This window comes from Chiloscyllium plagiosum, unplaced genomic scaffold (genome assembly GCF_037043375.1).
Source record: "Chiloscyllium plagiosum isolate Xiang-an unplaced genomic scaffold, Cpla_swu_hap1 HiC_scaffold_6, whole genome shotgun sequence".
NCBI lineage: Eukaryota > Metazoa > Chordata > Chondrichthyes > Orectolobiformes > Hemiscylliidae > Chiloscyllium > Chiloscyllium plagiosum.
In genome coordinates, this window is record NW_028270144.1 from 2,664,486 (window position 1) to 2,686,604 (window position 22,119).

The 22,119-nt window shown below is 47.3% G+C and overlaps 1 protein-coding gene across 1 annotated transcript in view; it reads right to left on the reverse strand.

Annotated features, from left to right (window-relative positions):
- Positions 1 to 22,119, reverse strand: part of LOC122550421 (matrix metalloproteinase-20-like) — an 82,707-nt gene that overhangs the window by 30,272 nt on the left and 30,316 nt on the right. Inside the window, exons 6-9 of the mRNA XM_087987851.1 lie at positions 19,192 to 19,714; positions 14,838 to 15,004; positions 12,307 to 12,451; positions 12,102 to 12,202 (exon numbers count right to left, since the gene is read on the reverse strand). Coding sequence (XP_087843977.1) covers positions 12,102 to 12,202; positions 12,307 to 12,451; positions 14,838 to 15,004; positions 19,192 to 19,714 — 936 coding nt within the window. The remainder of the gene's footprint in view (positions 1 to 12,101; positions 12,203 to 12,306; positions 12,452 to 14,837; positions 15,005 to 19,191; positions 19,715 to 22,119) is intronic.

Sequence of the window (22,119 nt, forward strand, 5' to 3'; positions counted from 1 at the left end):
CAAGCAGTCCCATCACTCCAAACAGTCCCATCACTCCAACAGCTCCATCACTTCAAACAACCCCATCACTACAAACAGCTCCATTACTCCAAACAACCTCATCGCTCCAAACAGCTCCATCACATCAAACAGCTCCATCACTATAAACAACCCCATCAATCCAAACAGTCCCATCACTCCAAACAGTCCCATCACTCCAAACAGCCCCATCACATCAAACAGCTCCATCACTCCAAACAGCTCCATCACTCCAAACAGCCCCATCACTCCAAACAGCCCCATCACTCCAAACAGCCCCATCACTCCAAACAGCCCCATCACTCCAAACAGCCCCATCAATCCAAACAGTCCCATCACTCCAAATCGTCCCATCACTCCAAACAGCCCCATCACATCAAACAGCTCCATCACTCCAAACAGCCCCATCACTCCAAACAGCCCCATCACTCCAAACAGCCCCATCACTCCAAACAGTCCTATCACTCCAAACAGCCCCATCACATCAAACAGCTCCATCACTCCAAACAGCTCCATCACTCCAAACAGCCCCATCACTCCAAACAGCCCCATCACTCCAAACAGCTCCATCACTCCAAACAGCCCCATCACTCCAAACAGCCCCATCACTCCAAACAGCCCCATCACTCCAAACAGCCCCATCACTCCAAACAGTCCCATCACTCCAAACAGCCCCATCACATCAAACAGCTCCATCACTCCAAACAGCTCCATCACTCCAAACAACCTCATCGCTCCAAACAGCTCCATCACATCAAACAGCTCCATCACTATAAACAACCCCATCAATCCAAACAGTCCCATCACTCCAAACAGTCCCATCACTCCAAACAGTCCCATCACTCCAAACAGCCCCATCACATCAAACAGCTCCATCACTCCAAACAGCCCCATCACTCCAAACAGCTCCATCACTCCAAACAGCTCCATCATTCCAAACAGCCCCATCACTCCAAACAGCTCCATCACTCCAAACAGCCCCATCACTCCAAACAGCCCCATCACTCCGAACAGTCCCATCACTCCAAACAGCTCAATCACTCCAAACAACCCCATCACTCCAAACAGCTCCATCACTCCAAACAGCCTCATCACTCCAAACAACCCCAACACTCCAAACAGCTCCATCACTCCAAACAGCCTCATCACTCCAAACAACCCCATCACTCCAAACAGCATCATCACTCCAAACAACCCCATCACTCCAAACAGCTCTTTCACTCCGAACAGTCCCAACACTCCAAACAGCTCCATCACTCCGAACCGTCCCAACATTCCAAACAGCTCCATCACTCCGAACAGTCCCAACATTCCAAACAGCTCCATCACTCCGAAAAGTCCCATCACTCCAAACAGCTCTATCACTCCAAACAGCCCCATCACTCCAAACAACCCCATCACTCCAAATAGCCCATCCCCCCATACCGCCCCAACTCTCCAAACAGCTCCATCACTCCAACCAACCCAGCCACTCCAAACAGTCCCATCACTCCAAACAGCTCCATCACACCGAACAGTCCCATCACTCCAAAAACACCCATCACTCCAAACAGTTCCATCTCACCAAACAGCTCCATTACTCCAAACAACCCCATCACTCTAAACAGCCCCATCAGTCCAAACAGTCCCATTACTCCAAATTGCTCTATCACTCCAAACAGTCCCATCACTCCAAACAGCGCCATCACTCCAAACAACCCCATCACTCCAAACAGCCCATCCCCCCATACAGCCCCAACTCTCCAAACAGCTCCATCACTGCATGCAACCCCATCACTCCAAAGTGTCCCATCGCTGCAAACAGCTCCATCACTCCAAACAACCCCATCACTCCAAACAGTCCCATCACTCCAAACAGTCACATCATTCCAAACAGCTCCATCACTCCAAACAACACCATCACTCCAAACAGTCCCATCACTCCAAACAGCTCCATCACTCCAAACGACCCGATCATTCCAAACAGCTCATTCACGCCAAACAGTCCCATCACTCCAAACAGCTCCATCACTCCAAACTACCCCATTACTCCAAACAGCTCATTCCCGCCAAACAGTCCCATCACTCCAAACAGCTCCATCACTCCAAACAACCCCATTACTCCAAACAGTCCCCTCACTCCAAACAAACCCATCACACCAAACAGCTCCATCACTATAAACAACCCCATCACTCCATACAATCCCATCACTCCAAACAGATCCATAACTCCAAACAGCTCCATCACTCTTAACAACTCCATCACTGCAAACATTCCCATCACTGCAAACAGTCCCATCACTCCAAACAGACCCATCATCCAAACATCTCCATCACTCCAAACAACCACATCACTCCAAACAGTCCCATCACTCCAAACAACCCCATCACTCCAAACAGTCCCATCACTCCAAACAGCCCCATCACTCAAAACAACCCCATCACTCCAAACAGTCCCATCACTCCAAAGAGTCCCATCACTCCAAAGAGTCCCATCATCCAAACAGCTCCATCACTCCAAACAGTCCCATCACTCCAATCAGCTCCATCACTCCAAACAGATCCATTACTCCAAACAGCCCCATCACTCCAAAAGGCTCCGTCACTCCAAACAATCCCATCACTCCAAACAGCCCCATCACTCCAAACAGCTCCATCACTATAAACAACCCCATCAATCCAAACAGTCCCATCACTCCAAACAGTCCCATCACTCCAAACAGCCCCATCACATCAAACAACTCCATCACTCCAAACAGCTCCATCACTCCAAACAGCCCCATCACTCCAAACAGCCCCATCACTCCAGACAGCTCCATCACTTCAAACAACCCCATCACTCCAAACAGCTCCATTACTCCAAACAACCTCATCGCTCCAAACAGCTCCATCACATCAAACAGCTCCATCACTATAAACAACCCCATCAATCCAAACAGTCCCATCACTCCAAACAGTCCCATCACTCCAAACAGCCCCATCACATCAAACAGCTCCATCACTCCAAACAGCTCCATCACTCCAAACAGCCCCATCACTCCAAACAGCTCCATCACTCCAAACAGCCCCATCACTCCAAACAGCCCCATCACTCCGAACAGTCCCATCACTCCAAACAGCTCAATCTCTCCAAACAACCCCATCACTCCAAACAGCTCCATCACTCCAAACAGCCTCATCACTCCAAACAACCCCAACACTCCAAACAGCTCCATCACTCCAAACAGCCTCATCACTCCAAACAACCCCATCACTCCAAACAGTCCCATCACTCCAAACAACCCCATCACTCCAAACAGCTCTTTCACTCCGAACAGTCCCAACACTCCAAACAGCTCCATCACTCCGAACAGTCCCAACATTCCAAACAGCTCCATCACTCCGAACAGTCCCAACATTCCAAACAGCTCCATCACTCTAAACAGTCCCATCACTCCAAACAGCTCCATCACTCAAAACAGCTCCATCACTCCAAACAACCTCATCACTCCAAACAAGCACATCACTCCAAACAGTCCCATCACTCCAAACAGCCCTATCACTCCAAACAGCCCTATCACTCCAAACAACCCCATCACCCCAAACAGTCCCATCACTCCAAACAGTCCCATCGCTCAACAAAGCTCCATCACTCTTAACAACTCCATCACTCCAAACATTCCCATCGCTGCAAACAGCTCCATCACTCCAAACAACCCCATCACTCCAAACAGTCCCATCACTCCAAACAGTCACATCTTTCCAAACAGCTCCATCACTCCAAACAGCTCCATCACTCCAAACGACCCGATCATTCCAAACAGCTCATTCACGCCAAACAGTCCCATCACTCCAAACAGCTCCATCACTCCAAACTACCCCATTACTCCAAACAGCTCATTCCCGCCAAACAGTCCCATCACTCCAAACAGCTCCATCACTCCAAACAACCCCATTACTCCAAACAGTCCCCTCACTCCAAACAAACCCATCACACCAAACAGCTCCATCACTATAAACAACCCCATCACTCCATACAATCCCGTCACTCCAAACAGACCCATAACTCCAAACAGCTCCATCACTCTGAACAACTCCATCACTGCAAACATTCCCATCACTCCAAACAGTCCCATCACTCCAAACAGACCCATCATCCAAACATCTCCATCACTCCAAACAACCCCATCACTCCAAACAGTCCCATCACTCCAAACAACCCCATCACTCCAAATAGTCCCATCACTCCAAACAGCCCCATCTCTCCAAACAACCCCATCACTCCAAACAGCCCCATCAATCCAAACAGCGCCATCACTCCAAACAGTCTCATCACTCCAAACAGCTCCATCACTCCAAACAGTCCCATCACTCCAAACAACCCCATCACTCCAAACAGTCCCATCACTCCAAAGAGTCCCATCACTCCAAAGAGTCCCATCATCCAAACAGCTCCATCACTCCAAACAGTCCCATCACTCCAATCAGCTCCATCACTCCAAACAGCTCCATTACTCCAAACAGCCCCATCACTCCAAAAGGCTCCGTCACTCCAAACAATCCCATCACTCCAAACAGCCCCATCACTCCAAACAGCTCCATCACTATAAACAACCCCATACTCCAAGCAGTCCCATCACTCCAAACAGTCCCATCACTCCAAACAGCACCATCACTTCAAACAACCCCATCACTATAAACAACCCCATCAATCCAAACAGTCCCATCACTCCAAACAGTCCCATCACTCCAAACAGCCCCATCACATCAAACAGCTCCATCACTCCAAACAGCTCCATCACTCCAAACAGCCCCATCACTCCAAACAGCCCCATCACTCCAAAAGGCTCCGTCACTCCAAACAATCCCATCACTCCAAACAGTCCCATCACTCCAAACAGTCCCATCACTCCAAACAGCTCCATCACTTCAAACAAACTCATCACTCCAAACAGCTCCATTACTCCAAACAACCCCATCACTCCAAACAGTCCCATCACTCCAAACAGTCCCATCATTCCAAACAGCTCCATCACACCAAACAGCTCCATCACTCCAAACAATGCCATCACCCCAAACAGCCCCATCACTCCAAACATCCCCATCACTCCAAACACTCCCATCACTCCAAACAACCCCATCACTCCATACATCCCCATCACACCAAACAGCCCCATCACTCCAAACATCCCCATCACTCCAAACAGTCCCATCACTCCAAACAGCCACATCACTCCAAACAGCTCCATCACTCCAAACAGCCCCATCACTCCATACATCCCCATCACACCAAACAGCCCCATCACTCCAAACATCCCCATCACTCCAGACAGCCCCATCACTCCAAACAGCCCCATCACTCCAAACAGACCCATCACTCCAAACAACCCCATCACTCCAAACAGCCCCATCACTCCAAACAACCCCATCACTCCAAACAACCCCATCACTCCAAACACTCCCATCACTCCAAATAACCCCATCACTCCAAACAGCTCCATCTCTCCAAACAACCCCATCACCCCAAACACTCCCATCACTCCAAACAACCCCATCATTCCAAACAGCTCCATCAATCCAAACAACCACATCACTCCAAGCAGTCCCATCACTCCAAACAGCTCCATCACTTCAAACAAACTCATCACTCCAAACAGCTCCATTATTCCAAACCATCCCATCACTCCAAACAGTCCCATCACTCCAAACAGTCCCATCACTCCAAACACTCCCATCACACCAAATAACCCCATCACTCCAAACAGCTCCATCTCTCCAAACAACCCCATCACTCCAAACACTCCCATCACTCCAAACAACCCCATCACTCCATACATCCCCATCACACCAAACAGTCCCATCACTCCAAACAGCCACATCACTCCAAACAACCCCATCTCTCCAAACAACCCCATCACTCCAAACACTCCCATCACTCCAAATAACCCCATCACTCCAAACAGCTCCATCTCTCCAAACAACCCAATCACTCCAAACACTCCCATCACTCCAAACAACCCCATCACTCCATACATCCCCATCACACCAAACAGTCCCATCACTCCAAACAGCCACATCACTCCAAACAGCTCCATCATTCCAAACAGCCCCATCACTCCATACATCCCTATCACACCAAACAGCCCCATCACTCCAAACAACCCCATCTCTCCAAACAACCCCATCACTCCAAACACTCCCATCACTCCAAATAACCCCATCACTCCAAACAGCTCCATCTCTCCAAACAACCCCATCACTCCAAACACTCCCATCACTCCAAACAACCCCATCACTCCAAACATCCCCATCACTCCAAACAGTCCCATCACTCCAAACAGCCACATCACTCCAAACAGCTCCATCATTCCAAACAGCCCCATCACTCCATACATCCCCATCACACCAAACAGCCCCATCACTCCAAACATCCCCATCACTCCAAACAGACCCATCACTCCAAACAACCCCATCACTCCAAACAGCCCCATCACTCCAAACAACCCCATCACTCCAAACAACCCCATCACTCCAAACACTCCCATCACTCCAAATAACCCCTTCACTCCAAACAGCTCCATCTCTCCAAACAACCCCATCACCCCAAACACTCCCATCACTCCAAACAACCCCATCACTCCAAACAGCTCCATCAATCCAAACAACTACATCACTCCAAGCAGTCCCATCACTCCAAACAGCTCCCTCGCTCCAAACAGTCCCATCACTCCAAACAACCCCATCACACCAAACAGTCCTAGCACTCCAAACAGCTCCATCACTTCAAACACTACCATCACTCCAAACAGCTCAATCAGTCCATACAACCCCATTACTCCAAAGAGTCCCATCGCTCCAAACAACCCCATCGCTCCAAACAGCCCCATCAATCCAAACAGTTCCATCACTTCAAACAGCTACATCACTCCAAACAGTCCCATCACTCCAAACAGACCCCAGCACTCCAAACAACCCCATCACTCCAAACAGCGCCATCACTCCAAACAGTCCCATCACTCCAAAGAGCTCCATCACTCCAAACAGTCCCATCACTCCAAACAACCCCATCACTCCAAACAGTCCCATCACTCCAAACAGACCCATCATCCAAACAGCTCCATCACTCCAAACAACCCCATCACTCCAAACAGTCCCATCACTCCAAACAGCCCCATCACTCCAAACAGCCACATCACTCCAAACAGCGCCATCACTCCAAACAGTCTCATCACTTCAAACAGTCTCATCACTCCAAACAGCTCCATCACTCCAAACAGTCCCATCACTCCAAACAACCCCATCACTCCAAACAGTCCCATCACTCCAAAGAGTCCCATCACTCCAAACAGTCCCATCATCCAAACAGCTCCATCACTCCAAACAGCTCCATCACTCCAAACAACCGCATCACTCCAAACAGCTCTATCACTCCAAACAGCTCCATCACTCCAAACAGCTCCATCATTCCAAACAGCTCCATCATTCCAAACAGTCCCATCACTCCAAACAGCTCCATCACTCCAAACAGTCCCATCACTCCAAACAGCTCCATCACTCCAAACAGTCCCATCACTCCAAACAGCTCCATCACTCCAAACAGTCCCATCACTCCAAACAGCTCCATCACTCCAAACAGTCCCATCACTCCAAACAGCTCCATCACTCCAAACAGTCCCATCACTCCAAACAGTTCCATCACTCCAAACAGTCCCATCACTCCAAACAGCTCCATCACTCCAAGCAACCCCATCACTCCAAACAGTCACACCACTCCAAACAGCTCCATCACTCCAAACAACCCCATCACTCCAAACAACCCCATCACACCTAAAAGTCCTAGCACTCCAAATAACCCCATTACTCCACACAACCACATCACTCCAAAGAGTCCCATCGCTCCAAACAACTCCTTCACTCCAAACACTCCCAGCACTCCAAACAGCTGCTTTACTCCATACAGCATCCTCACACCAAACGACCCCATCACTCCAGACAGCCCCATCACTCCAAACAGTCCCATCACTCCAAACAACCCTATCAATCCAAACAGCCCCATCACTCCAAACAGTCCCATCACTCCAAACAGCCCCATTACTCCAAACAGCTCCATCACTCCAAACAGCTCCATCACTCCAAACAACCCCATCACTCCAAACAGTCTCAACACTCCAAAGAGTCCCATCACTCCAAACAGTCCCATCACTCCAAACAGTTCCATCGCTCCAAACAACCCCATCACTCCAAACAGCCCCATCACTCCAAACAGCTCCAGCACTCCAAACCGCACCATCACGCCAAACAGCCCCATTACTCCAAACAACCCCATCACTCCACACAGTCCAATCACTCCCAACAGCTGCATCACTCCAAAGAGCCTCATCTCTCCAAACAGTCCCATCACTCCAAACAGTCCCATCACCCCAAACATCTCCATCATTTCAAACAGTACCATCACTCCAAACAACCCCATCACTCCAAACAACCCCATCACACCTAAAAGTCCTAGCATCCCAAATAACCCCATTACTCCACACAACCACATCACTCCAAAGAGTCCCATCGCTCCAAACAACTCCTTCACTCCAAACACTCCCAGCACTCCAAACAGCTGCTTTACTCCATACAGCATCCTCACACCAAACGACCCCATCACTCCAGACAGCCCCATCACTCCAAACAGTCCCATCACTCCAAACAACCCTATCAATCCAAACAGCCCCATCACTCCAAACAGTCCCATCACTCCAAACAGCCCCATTACTCCAAACAGCTCCATCACTCCAAACAGCTCCATCACTCCAAATAACCCCATCACTCCAAACAGTCTCAACACTCCAAAGAGTCCCATCACTCCAAACAGTCCCATCACTCCAAACAGTTCCATCGCTCCAAACAACCCCATCACTCCAAACAGCCCCATCACTCCAAACAGCTCCAGCACTCCAAACCGCACCATCACGCCAAACAGCCCCATTACTCCAAACAACCCCATCACTCCACACAGTCCAATCACTCCCAACAGCTGCATCACTCCAAAGAGCCTCATCTCTCCAAACAGTCCCATCACTCCAAACAGTCCCATCACCCCAAACATCTCCATCATTTCAAACAGTACCATCACTCCAAACAGCTCCATCACTCAAAACAGCTCCATCACATCAATCAGCCCATCCCTCCAAACAGCCCCATCACTCCAAACAGTCCTATCACTCCAAACAACCCCATCACTCCAAACAGTCCCATCACTCCAAACAGTCCTATCACTCCAAACAGTTCCATCACTCCAAACAGCTCCATTACTCCAAACAGCTCAATCACTCCAAACAGCTCCATTACCCCAAACAGCCCTATCGTTCCAAACAACCCCATCACTCCAAACAGCCCCATCACTCCAAACAGTCCCATCACTCCAAACAGCTCCATCACTCCAAACAGTCCCATCACTCCAAACATTCCCATCACTCTAAACAGCTCCATCTTTCCAAACAACTCCATCACTCTAAACAGCCCCATCACTCCAAACAGTCCTATCACTCCAAACATTCTCATCACTCCAAACAGCTCAATCACTCCAAACAGCTCCATTACTCCAAACAGCCCCATCACTCCAAACAGCTCCATCACTCCAAACAGCTCCATCACTCCAAACAGCTCCATCACTCCAAACAGCCCCATCACTCCAAACAGTCCCATCACTCCAAACAGCTCCATCACTCCAAACAGTCCCATCACTCCAAACAGCTCCATCTCTTCATACAACCCCATCACTCCAAACAGTCCAATCACTCCAAACAGCTCCATCTCTCCATACAACCCCATCACTCCAAACAGTCCCATCACTCCAAACAGGCCCATCACTCCAAACAACCCCATCACTCCAAACAACCCCATCACTCCAAACAACCCCATCACTCCAAACAGATCCATCACTCCAAACAGTCCCATCACTCCAAACTGATCCATCACTCCAAACAGTCCCATCACTAGAAACATCTCCATCACTCCAAACAGCCCCATCACTCCAAACAGCCCATCACACCAAACAGCCCCATCACTCCAAACAGCTCCATCACTCCAAACAGTCCCATCACTCCAAAGAGCTCCATATCGCGAAACAGCTCCATCACTCCAATCAGCTTCATCACTCCAAACAGGTCCATCACTCCAAACAAACCCGTCACTCCAAACAGTCCCATCACTCCAAACAGATCCATCACTCCAAACTGTCTCATCACTCCAAACAGCTCCATCACTCCAAATAGCTCCATCACTCCGAACAGCCCAATCACTCCAAACAGCTCCATCACTCCAAACAGCTCCATCACTCCTAACAGCTCCATCACTCCAAACAGCCCCATCACTCCAAACAGCCCCCTCACTCCTAACAGCCCCATCACTCCAAATAGCTCCAACACTCCAAACAACCCCATCACTCCAAACAGCTCCTTATGTCGAAACAGCTCCATCACTCCAAACAGCTCCATATTCCAAACAGGTCCATCACTCCAAACAGCCCCATCTCTCCAAACAGCTCCATCACTCCAAACAGCCCCATCACTCCAAACAACCCCATCACTCCAAACAGCTCCTTATGTCGAAACAGCCCCATCTCTCCAAACAGCTCCATCACTCCAAACAACCCCATCTCTCCAAACAGCTCCATCACTCCAAACAGCCCCATCTCTCCAATCAGCCCCATCACTCCAAACAGCCCCATCACTCCAAACCACACCATCACTCCAAACAGCTTCATCACTCCAAACAGCTCCATCACTCCAAACAGCTCCATATTCCAAACAGGTCCATCACTCCAAACAGCTCCATCACTCCAAACCGCTCCATCTTCCAAACAGGTCCATCACTCCAAACAGCTCCATCACTCCAAACAGCTTCATCACTCCAAACAGCTCCATCTCTCCAAACAACCCCATCACTCCAAACAGCTCCATCACTCCAAACAGCTCCATCACTCCAAACAACCCCATCACTCCAAATAGCTCCATCACTCCAAATTCACTCACCATTTTGTTTCTTTGACGCTCAAGTCTAAAAACAGTTTGCAGCCTGAGTCCCCTTGGTGAACACTCTCCCTGTTAGCTGCTCTCTCTCTCTGACTGTGTTATCACACAATTCTTCGCTGGTATTGACCACAGCCTATGTGCCGTCACACCTACTTCTCTCCATGTTACCTCCACAATCCCATGCCATTTTCAAAATCTGGGTGATGTCCTTCCTCCGCACCAACATAGATGGAGGGTAAATTTGAATAAGGAATACTTTATTGTGCATGCTCTCAGCTTCACAGTCAGGTTTCAACCATCTCGCCTCGTCCCTGCTCTGTATCACCTGATCCTTAAAGGGGTAAGACACACCCAACTACACCCATAACATGAGCCACGCCTCATAAGCCAAGTGCATCATTCTTGATGTCATTTCTGTAATCCTCCTCTGGACCCCATTCCAGGCCAACATATCCTTCCTGAGATATGGGGCCCAAAACTGCTCATAATATTCCAAATGTCATCAGACCAGAGCCTTATACAGCCTCAGCAGTATATCATTGTTCTGGTATTCTCGCCCCTCTTAAAATTAATGCTAACATTGCATTTGCCTTCCTGACTGCCTATTGAACTCACATGATAACCTTAAAACTCCCAAGTCCCTTTGCACTTCAGATATCTGAAGCCTTTCCCCATTTATAAACTAGTCTCATGCCTCTATTCTCCCTTTCCAAGCCCACACCAAGATTTATGTCTCAGGTGTCGCTGAGGAAATCTCAGTTGTTTTATTGACAGAATGTCTGGCTACTTCATCTGGTCTCAAATTCACTTGAGTATTGAAAGCAATACAAATCAGGAAGAAGGAGAGTTTAGGACCAGAGATCCCCAGTTTGGAAGTTCACAATTACATGCAAAGAATTCAGAGATATGCAGATAAGGAAAACAAATTGCATTATTTATTTCAGGTTCTTTTGGTTTAGCTTAAAGAACGCAGCCAGGAAGAGACAAAACTAAAGTACCAAATGATATGCAGTTGCCATCTTAATACTGTTCCAAGGAGATTATCGACAAAATCAGTATTGAACATTACAGCCCGATTGTGGCTGGTGTACAAGTCAAACTTACATCTATATTGAATAGCTGCATCAACATTGGAAATCCCTTCAAAAACATCGCTTATTAATCTTGGAGAGCTGCTGGCCATTTGTTTGGTTTGTAAATTAAAACTAAAAAAGAGCACAAAAAATATTGTAATGTTTGCCTTCCAGGCAAAATGCACAGCAAAAGCATCAGAAAACTGGTTGAGGATTATTTTATATAAAGCCAATACCTCCAAAGATGATCTTCTACAAAGAACAGTATTCTCCTTCTCAAGAACAATGCAGCATCTATTTTACTAACATTCGGTGAAAAACCAAAATCAGTGATATTTCTTGGGAATTTTAGATGCCATCTAGAACTCCAGTATTGAGATCCTGCACAATGAACAGCATTTATTTAAAATATAATCATAAAATGATTGATCAAACCCATCACCCCATCTTATTGCATAACAGAGATTACAAAGTGGTCTACATTTCAGACTCATTAGCACAAATCAACTCACATTGATTACTGGCATCACTGGATTGTTATTGTATCCAAAATATTTGGCATACCTGATATAATAATCCACTATGAGGAGGAACATCAAATCACAACTTGGAAATCATGACTGGAAGATAATTGTAATAATTTGATATGTACTAATAAACTCTCTCAAAATGCCTGTGCATTCAGCAATATCCATGTGGTCCAATGACTTCTCCACTATAATGGGAAAATAAATCATCAAGACTGTCTCTGGCAACCTTGGTTGCTGATTATTTATACAGAGATGGTTATGTATCAGTCTTTGAAGTTGATCCTGTCTTCAGCATTTGCATTGTGTGTGAAAGTGTCAGCAAGTGGAACAGAGTTGTTAGGGAGCTGATGGAGGAAATTAGTGTTGATTCATTCAAATACAATTCATTTCTTACACAAAATAATATTTTGGGTTTCAGTACATTAGTTTGAAACGTGGCATAAGTGTAACATGCCTGTGAGGGAAAAGGGAATTTGAACCAATCAGCTGTGAAATAGTCACCTGTTATAATTACCCACAGCAACAGAGGCACAAAGGGAGATGTTTCCAGCCATTTCCACTGAAGCTCTGTCACTGGACTACTGTCACACATTGGGGTCAGTGTACTGCGAGTGCACCATTATTGGCTGAATGCGTTGTTGGGACATGATTGCATGTTTTAAACTGTGCAGGACAAGGTCACATGCTTTCATAATCACTGCCAAATGATGATTCAGCTGCTTGTGGGACTATACCTTAAATAGTGACCTAAATTATCCATGGGAGGAGGCAGCTGCTGATCAATATGGAGGAATGCCTCCACAAAATACACATGAACAAAATATGGCTCACTGCTATTCTCATCCTGGGCAAAAAATGGTAGTCCATGTTTGTGGCTGGAATTCTGCACTTTGGCCTTCATCGTTTTCACAGTGATGGAGAGATCTTTCATTGTTACAAAACTTTAGTTTTTTGTCAATTAGACCTCCAGAATTTGCTGATCAATTCATGTCTTGTGGCTGTTACCTTCACATCACTAGCTTCATATGTCCGAGCTATTTTTATGATCTTGGCAGATTTGCAAATTATTTGATAATTAAACTCAGTCCAGGTACACTTTTGATGTTGTAATCATTGTTTTTGCAATGCTAATCAAAATATGCACCAATGGTAAGGTCCTAGGGAGTGTTGCTGAACAAAGAGACTTTGGAGTGCAGGTTCATAGCTCCTTGAAAGTGGAGTCGCAGGTAGATAGGATAGTGAAGAAGGCGTTTGGTATGCTTTCCTTTATTGGTCAGAGTACTGAGTACAGGAGTTGGGGGGTCATGTTGCGGCTGTACAGGACATTGGTTAGGCCACTGTTGGAATATTGCGTGCAATTCTGGTCTCCTTCCTATCGGAAAGATGTTGTGAAACTTGAAAGGGTTCAGAAAAGATTTACAAGGATGTTGCAGGGTTGGAGGATCTGAGCTACAGGGAGAGGCTGAACAGGCTGGGGCTGTTTTCCCTGGAGCGTCGGAGGCTGAGGGGTGACCTTATAGAGGTTTACAAAATTATGAGGGGCATGGATAGGATAAATAGGCAACATCTTTTCCCTGGGGTTGGGGAGTCCAGGACTAGAGGGCATAGGTTTAGGGTGAGAGGGGAAAGATATAAAAGAGACCTAAGGGGCAACGTTTTCACGCAGAGGCTGATACGTGTATGGAATGAGCTGCCAGAAGATGTGGTGGAGGCTGGTACAATTGCAACATTTAAGAGGCATTTGGATGGGTATATGAATAGGAAGGGTTTGGAGAGATATGGGCCGGGTGCTGGCAGGTGGGACTAGATTGGGTTGGGATATCTGGTTGGCATGGACGGGTTGGACCGAAGGGTCTGTTTCCATGCTGTACATCTCTATGACTCTATAAATAATCTTCTCTGCCCAGAAGGGAAGTGATTTGAAGTATTAAGTCTTATTTCTGCTTGTAGTTGATTTGCCATCATGATGTTAAACATGGACGGGTTATCTTCTCAATATCTTCTCCTTGCCCCAGTAAGTTACAATCCAAACTACATATAAGCTCAACAATGAAGGTAAAAGTCAAACTAATTACATATACTACTTTGATCCAGGTATAATGCGTAATTTAGGAAAATTCTGGATAAAACTGTAAAACAACTTTACACGATGTCTGACTATGATGCAACTGAGACTTTATGATATTCCTGGCATGGTAATAGGTTCATTATAAAAAAATCAACAGGAAATGTGTCACCTGTAAACAAAAATGTTCTCCTTCTCAATCTGCCGAATCTGCCGCATCTGCCGAATCTGCCGCATCTTCTGCGTAATCGGACAGTCACAGCAGCATCAATGTTTGACTTGATTTGTGGCCAAACTTTGTCAACTGAGACTACCTTATTTTTTGGAATCCTAACAGTCCTGCAAACCAATGAAAAAAATTGCATTGACAATTAACCTGATGTGATGGGCTAATTTTCTATATTTCTGTTGATAGCTGGAACTCTGAGCCATCACTACATAATCAGGAATGACTTCAATATCCTTCAACTGATCTTTATGGGGGAAGAATATCTGTGTTCGCTATGTATAGCAATATTGTAAACATAGAGCCATAGACTCGCAGAGCTATACTGTATGGAAACCAACCCTTTGGACCAACTCATCCGTGCTGACCAGATATCCTAAATGAAACTAGTCCCATTTGCCAGCATTTGGTCCATATCTCTCTAAACCTTTCATATTCATATACCCCGGAGATAGTGAGAACTGAAGATACTGGGGACTCAGAGTCAGAGCCTCGATGAAGGATCCTACCCGATCACCAACTCTCCTGCTCCTCACATGCTGCCTGTACTGGTGTGCTTTTTCCAGTGCAACACCTTATTCATATACCCATCCAGATGCCTTTAAAATGTTGCAATTGTACCAGCCTCTGGCAGCTCATTCCATACATTCCATTCCTGAAGAAGGGCCTGTGCCCGAAACGTCGAATCTCCTGTTCCCTGGATGCTGCCTGACCTGCTGTGCTGTTCCAGCAATAAAGTTTCAACTTTGATCTCCAGCATCTGCAGACCTCACTTTCTCCCCATACACGTACCACCCTCTGTGTGAAAAAGTTGCCCCTTAGGTCCATTTTAAATCTTCCCCCTCTCACCCTAGACCTATGTCCTCTAGTTTTGGATTCCCCCACCCCAGGGAAAATGTCTATTTATTCTATCAATGCCCCCCATGATTTTATAAACCTGTATAAGGTCCCCCTCAGCCTCCAACGGTCCAGGGGAAACAGCCCCAGCCTGTTCAGCCTCTCCCTGTAGCTCAGATCCTCCAACCCTGGCAACATCCTTGTAAATCTTTTTTTGCATCTTTTCAAGTTTCACATCATCTTTCCGAAAGCAGGGAGACCAGAATTGAATGCAGCAGTCCAAAAGTGTCCTAACTAATGTCCTGCATAGATACAACATGACCTTCCAACTCCTATACTCGATGCTCTAACCAATAAAGGAAAGCATACCAAACACTTCCTTCACTACCTTGTCTGAGACTCCACTTTCAAGGAGCTATGAACCTGCACTCCAAGATCTCTTTGTTCAGCAACGCTCCCTAGGACCTTAACATTAAGTGCATAAGTCCTACTAAAAATTGCCTTCCCAAAATGCAGTACCTCACTTTATCAAAATTAAACTCCATCTGCCACTTAGCCCATTGGCCCATCTAGTCAAGATCCTGTTGTAATCTGAGGTAACCCTCTTTGCTGCCCACTACACCTCCAATTTTGGTGTCATCTGCAAACTTACTAACTGTACCTCTTATGCTTTCATCCAAATCATTTATATAAATGATGAAAAGCAGTGGACCCAGCACCGATCCTTGTGGCACTCCACTGGTTACAGACCTCCAGTCTGAAAAACAACCCTCCACCACCACCTTCTGTCTTCTACCTTTGAGCCAGTTCTGTATCTAAACATCTTAGTCAGGAGTTTCTAATTATTATTTTGAGTTTTTTTATTTCAGCAAATCCCATCTCAAATTGGCTAACCAGAGATAGGTGGAAATGTGTTGCTGGAAAAGCGCAGCAGGTCAGGCAGCATCCAGGGAACAGGAGAATCGACGTTTCAGGCATAAGCCCTTCTTCAGGAATGAGGAAAGTTTGTCCAGCAAGCTAAGATAAAAGGTAGGGAGGAGGGACTTGGGGGAGGGGCGTCGGAAATGTGATAGGTGGAAAGAGGTCAAGGTGAGGGTGATAGGTCAGACTGGGGTGGGGGCGGAGAGGTCAGGAAGAAGATTGCAGGTTAGGAAGGCGGTGCAGAATTTGATGGATTTGACTGAGACAAGGTGGGGGAGGGGAAATGAGGAAACTGGTGAAATCCGATGTGGTTGGAGGGTTCCTAGCCGGAAGATGAGACGTTCTTCCTCCAACCATCGTTTTGTTGTGGTCTGGCGATGGAGGAGTCCAAAGACCTGCATATCCTTGGTGGAGTGGGAGGGGGAATTGAAATGTTGAGCTACAGGGTGGTTGGGTTGGTTGGTCCGGGTGTCCCAGAGGTGTTCTCTGAAACGCTCCGCAAGTAGCCGGCCTGTCTCCCCAATATAGAGGAGGCCACATCCGGTGCAGAGGATGCAATAGATGATATGTGTGGAGGTGCAGGTGAATCTGTGGCGGATATGGAAGTTTCCTTTGGGGCCTTGGAGGGAGGTGAGGGGGGAGGTGTGGGCGCAAGTCTTGCACCTCCTGCGGTTGCAGGGGAAGGTGCCGGGAGTGGAGGTTGGGTTGGTGGGGGGTGTGGATCTGACGAGGGAGTCACGGAGGGAGTGGTCTTTACGGAATGCTGATAGGGGAGGGGAGGGAAATATATCCTTGGTGGTGGGGTCCGTTTGGAGGTAGCGGAAATGACGGCGGATGATGCGCTGTACATGGAGATTGGTGGGGTGGTAGGTGAGGACCAGTGGAGTCTGGTGGTGGTTGGAGGGGCGGGGTTCAAGGGCGGAGGAGCGGGAAGTGGAAGAGATGCGGTGGAGGGCATCGTCAACCACGTCGGGGGGGAAATTGCGGTCCTTGAAGAAGGAGGCCATCTGGGTTGTGCGTTTTTGGAACTGGTCCTCCTGGGAGCAGATGCGGCGGAGTCGAAGGAATTGGGAGAATGGGATGGCGTTTTTACAGGGGGCAGGATGGGAGGAGGTGTAGTCCAGGTAGCTGTGGGAGTCGGTCGGTTTGTAGTAGATATCCGTGTTGATTCGGTCGCCTGAGATAGAAATAGAAAGGTCGAGGAAGGGGAGGGAGGAATCTGAGACAGTCCAGGTGAATTTGAGGTTGGGGTGGAAGGTGTTGGTGAAGTGGATGAACTGTTCAACCTCCTCGTGGGAGCACGAGGCGGCGCCGATACAGTCATCAATGTAGCGAAGGAAAAGATGGGGGGTGGGGCCAGTGTAGTTGCGGAAGATGGATTGTTCCACATATCCTACGAAGAGGCAGGCATAGCTGGGGCCCATGCGGGTGCCCATGGCTACTCCTTTCGTTTGGAGGAAGTGGGAGGATTGGAAAGAGAAGTTGTTCAGGGTGAGGACCAGTTCAGTCAGTCGAAGGAGGGTGTCTGTGGAAGGGTACTGGTCGGTACGGCGGGAAAGAAAGAAGCGGAGGGCTTTGAGTCCTTCGTGATGGGGGATGGAGGTGTACAGGGACTGGATGTCCATGGAGAAGATAAGGTGTTGGGGACCGGGGAAGCGAAAATCATGGAGCAGGTGGAGGGCATGGGTGGTGTCCTGAACATAGGTGGGGAGTTCTTGGACTAAGGGGGACAGGACGTTGTCAAGGTATGCGGAGATGAGTTCGGTGGGGCAGGAGCAGGCGGAGACAATGGGTCGTCCGGGGCAGTCAGGTTTGTGGATTTTGGGCAGGAGGTAGAAGCGGGAGGTGCGGGGTTGTGGGACTATGAGGTTGGAGGCGGTGGATGGGAGATCCCCTGAGGTGATGAGGTTATGGATGGTCTGGGAGATGATGGTTTGGTGGTGGGGATGGGGTCATGGTCAAGGGGGCAGTAGGAGGAGGTATCTGCGAGTTGGCGTTTGGCCTCAGCGGTGTAGAGGTCGGTGCGCCAAACTACTACCACGCCTCCCTTGACTGCAAATCAGGAGACTGTAGGTCTTTCTCCTAACCAGAGATAGCACAGATTATGGGCAGCACAATATCTACAGTAGCCACAAACACAGCCTTCACGACTGTATCAGTTCAAAGGCAACATACCATTACCTTCTCAAGAACATTTAGGGATGGGTAAGAGATGCTGGATAGCCAGCAATACTCCCATATTACAAATAAAGACAACCTCTCATGACCTCTTTTGAGGCCGTGATCTTCACCCCACCCCCTGCCCCAACACACACACACACACACACACTGGATAATGCCCCTGCCCACTACTCCTTGCTGCTGCCAGGGGTGTGCAGCCTGAGCTGCTCAACAGCACAGGTGTCCTGCTGCTGAGAAAGCAAGATCAGCTTGCTCTCTGCTGGAAGTTAAAATCACCCCACCTGAGTCTGATTCTCATTCAGATGGATATCACATAAAAATTGTAAAAGTAACAGATGGATTTAGAAAGTATGATAATTACCCATTCTTGAATAAAATTATGTATTTTCCTACTATAGTAGCAGCATCTGCAAAGAGATCTGGGTCACACATCTGTGGCTGTTCAGTTGTAGTCTCTTCTGGAGTCTGAGTTGTAGGTGTGTCTGGTATCTGGGTCGTAGGTGTGTCTGGTGTCTGGGTCGTAGGTGTGTCTGGTGTCTGGGTCGTAGGTGTGTCTGGTGTCCGAGTTGTAGGTGTGTCTGGTGTCCGAGTTGTAGGTGTGTCTGGTGTCTGGGTTGTAGGTGTGTCTGGTGTCCGAGTTGTAGGTGTGTCTGGTGTCTGGGTCGTAGGTGTGTCTGGTGTCTGGGTCGTAGGTGTGTCTGGTGTCTGGGTTGTAGGTGTTTCTGGTGTCTGAGTTGTAGGTGTGTCTGGTGTCTGGGTTGTAGGTGTGTCTGGTGTCTGGGTTGTAGGTGTGTCTGGTGTCTGGGTTGTAGGTGTGTCTGGTGTCTGGGTTGTAGGTGTGTCTGGTGTCTGGGTTGTAGTTTCTGTCGTTACAACGTTGGCTCCTAAATTGAAAGAGATATGATTTTAAATCACATGAAATTCACAAAAATAATGAAATCAAAAAATCAAAATACAATAATTTGGAACATGAAAGGAAAGGTTGATTGATGGTTTAAATTTATTTCATCTTGAGTTTTCTCAGATCTTTCAGCAACCTTCACAACACCGTCCCTGAATATACTCTGTACCACCAATTAACCATAGATGGCATTGCAATTAGATCGAATTAGGAAGGAACATTCTGGGAATACTCAACACTTGCTTTGGACTCCATGAACCTCATGGTATGAGTTTAAACATAGACAAAGTAACCTCCTTATGATTACTTACACCGACCAAGTTAGTTGATGATTCAATATTCTTCAATGCTGAATACCAATAGCAAGAAACATTGAAGACACAAAAGGCAATAAATGTACTCTGCTTAAAGTCTTCAATGTCTGTCAGTAACAATGCCTAGGATCCCGCAATAGTAGCATGCTATCAGTGTAACGTTTTATAAGATAGATACATTTTAGAATGCTTCTTTACATCAAAATAAAATAGAATAATAGATCTACCACTAGTTTTGTTTGATGATTAAAACAGCTGGCCTGATTATCAAAGACTAACAGATTCAGGCCTTCCATTACAAATCAGATACAGTCAGTTCTGATGTAATGCGATAGTCCCATTCGTGTGCAATAGCTGCCTTTTAAACTAATGGAGTTGGAATCATGTTATAGAAACACAGGTAGGAAAGTTTATTTTCTACAAATAATGGTCTAATTCCTCAATCATATTAAAGTCTGTTCACAATGAAGAAACATGTGTGCTAGCAGAATAGACTGTACCAGGTTTAACACCTGAATACAAGGAACTGACTTTGCTTTGAATAGATTTACTGACTCTCAGTCAGGGAGTAGAGTGATGCTGGAAAAGCACAACCGGTCAGGCAGCATCCAAGGAGCAGGAAAATCAGCATTTCAGGCAAAAGCCCTTCATCAGGAATAGAGGCAGGGTGCCTGAAGGGTGGAGAGAGTCATAGTCAGTGACTCTGGACAGAGACGGAGATGGAGAGAGAAAAACAAGAGAAAGAGAATGACAACAAGAGAGAAGGCATGTGAAAGATCTCAAAGCCTTAGAATAAACATTTGGAAGAGAAAGGTTCTCTAGCAGCACTAAACTGTCTTCTATCATGCTCCAGAATGAGGCTCTGAAGAGTGAGCATCAATTTCCGTAGGCTCCAGCAACTGCTGAAAGTGAGGGCAGAGCCAGTGATGAAATGGAACACTGTCTCCAGAGAAGCTTCTGACCATCTGAGGAACCAAGAGTTAGTGAACAAAACCTTACAGCTGATACCAACCTCAGGAGAAAGCGAGGATTGCAGATGCTGGAGATCAGAGTCGAGAGTGTGGAGCTGGAAAAGCTCAGCAGGTCAGGCAGCATCCGAGGAGCAGGAGTATCGATGTTTCAGGCGTAAGCCTGTCATCAGGAAGTTCCTGATTCTCCTGCTTCTCGGATGCTGCCTGACCTGCTGTGCTTTTCCAGCACCACACTCTCGACTTTGATACCAAGCTCAAGCAAGCGTGAAACCTGAGAGCAGATTTAGGCCATTCAGCCCATCAAGTCTGCTCCACCATTCTATCATGGCTGGTAAGTTTCTCAATCCCATTCTCCTGCTTTCTCCCTGTAATCATTGATTGCCCGACTAATCCAACGGGTCATGGTAGAAGGCTGTTTGAGTGACTGGAAGCTGCTGTCCAGCATTGTACCATATGGATCAGCATTGGCACCCTTATTGGAACATAGAACAGTACAGCACGGAACAGGCCCTTCAGCCCACGATGTTGTGCCGACCATTGATCCTCATGTACGGTAAACCTAATGTACGCACCCTCAAATGTCTGTGACCATATGCATGTCCAGCAGTCTCTTAAATATCCCCAATGACCTCGCTTCCACAACTGCTGCTGGCAACGCATTCCATGCTCTCACAACTCTCTGCGTAAAGAACCCGCCTCTGACATCCCCTCTATACTTTCCTCCAACCAGCTTAAAACTATGACCCCTTGTGTTAACAATTTCTGCTGTGGGAAATAGTCTCTGGCTATCGACTCTATCTATGCCTCTCATTATCTTGTACACCTCAATTAGGTCCCCTCTCTTCCTTCTTTTCTCCAATGAAAAATGTCCGAGCTCCTTCAACCTCTCTTCGTAACATAAGCCCTCCATTCCAGGCAGCATCCTGGTAAACCTCCTCTGAACCCTCTCCAAAGCATCCACATCTTTCCTATAATAGGGTGACCAGAACTGGACACAGTATTCCCAGTACGGTCTCACTAAAGTTTTATAGAGCTGCAACAAGATCTCACGACCCTTAAACTCAATCCCCCTGTTAATGAAAGCCAAAATACCATATGCTTTC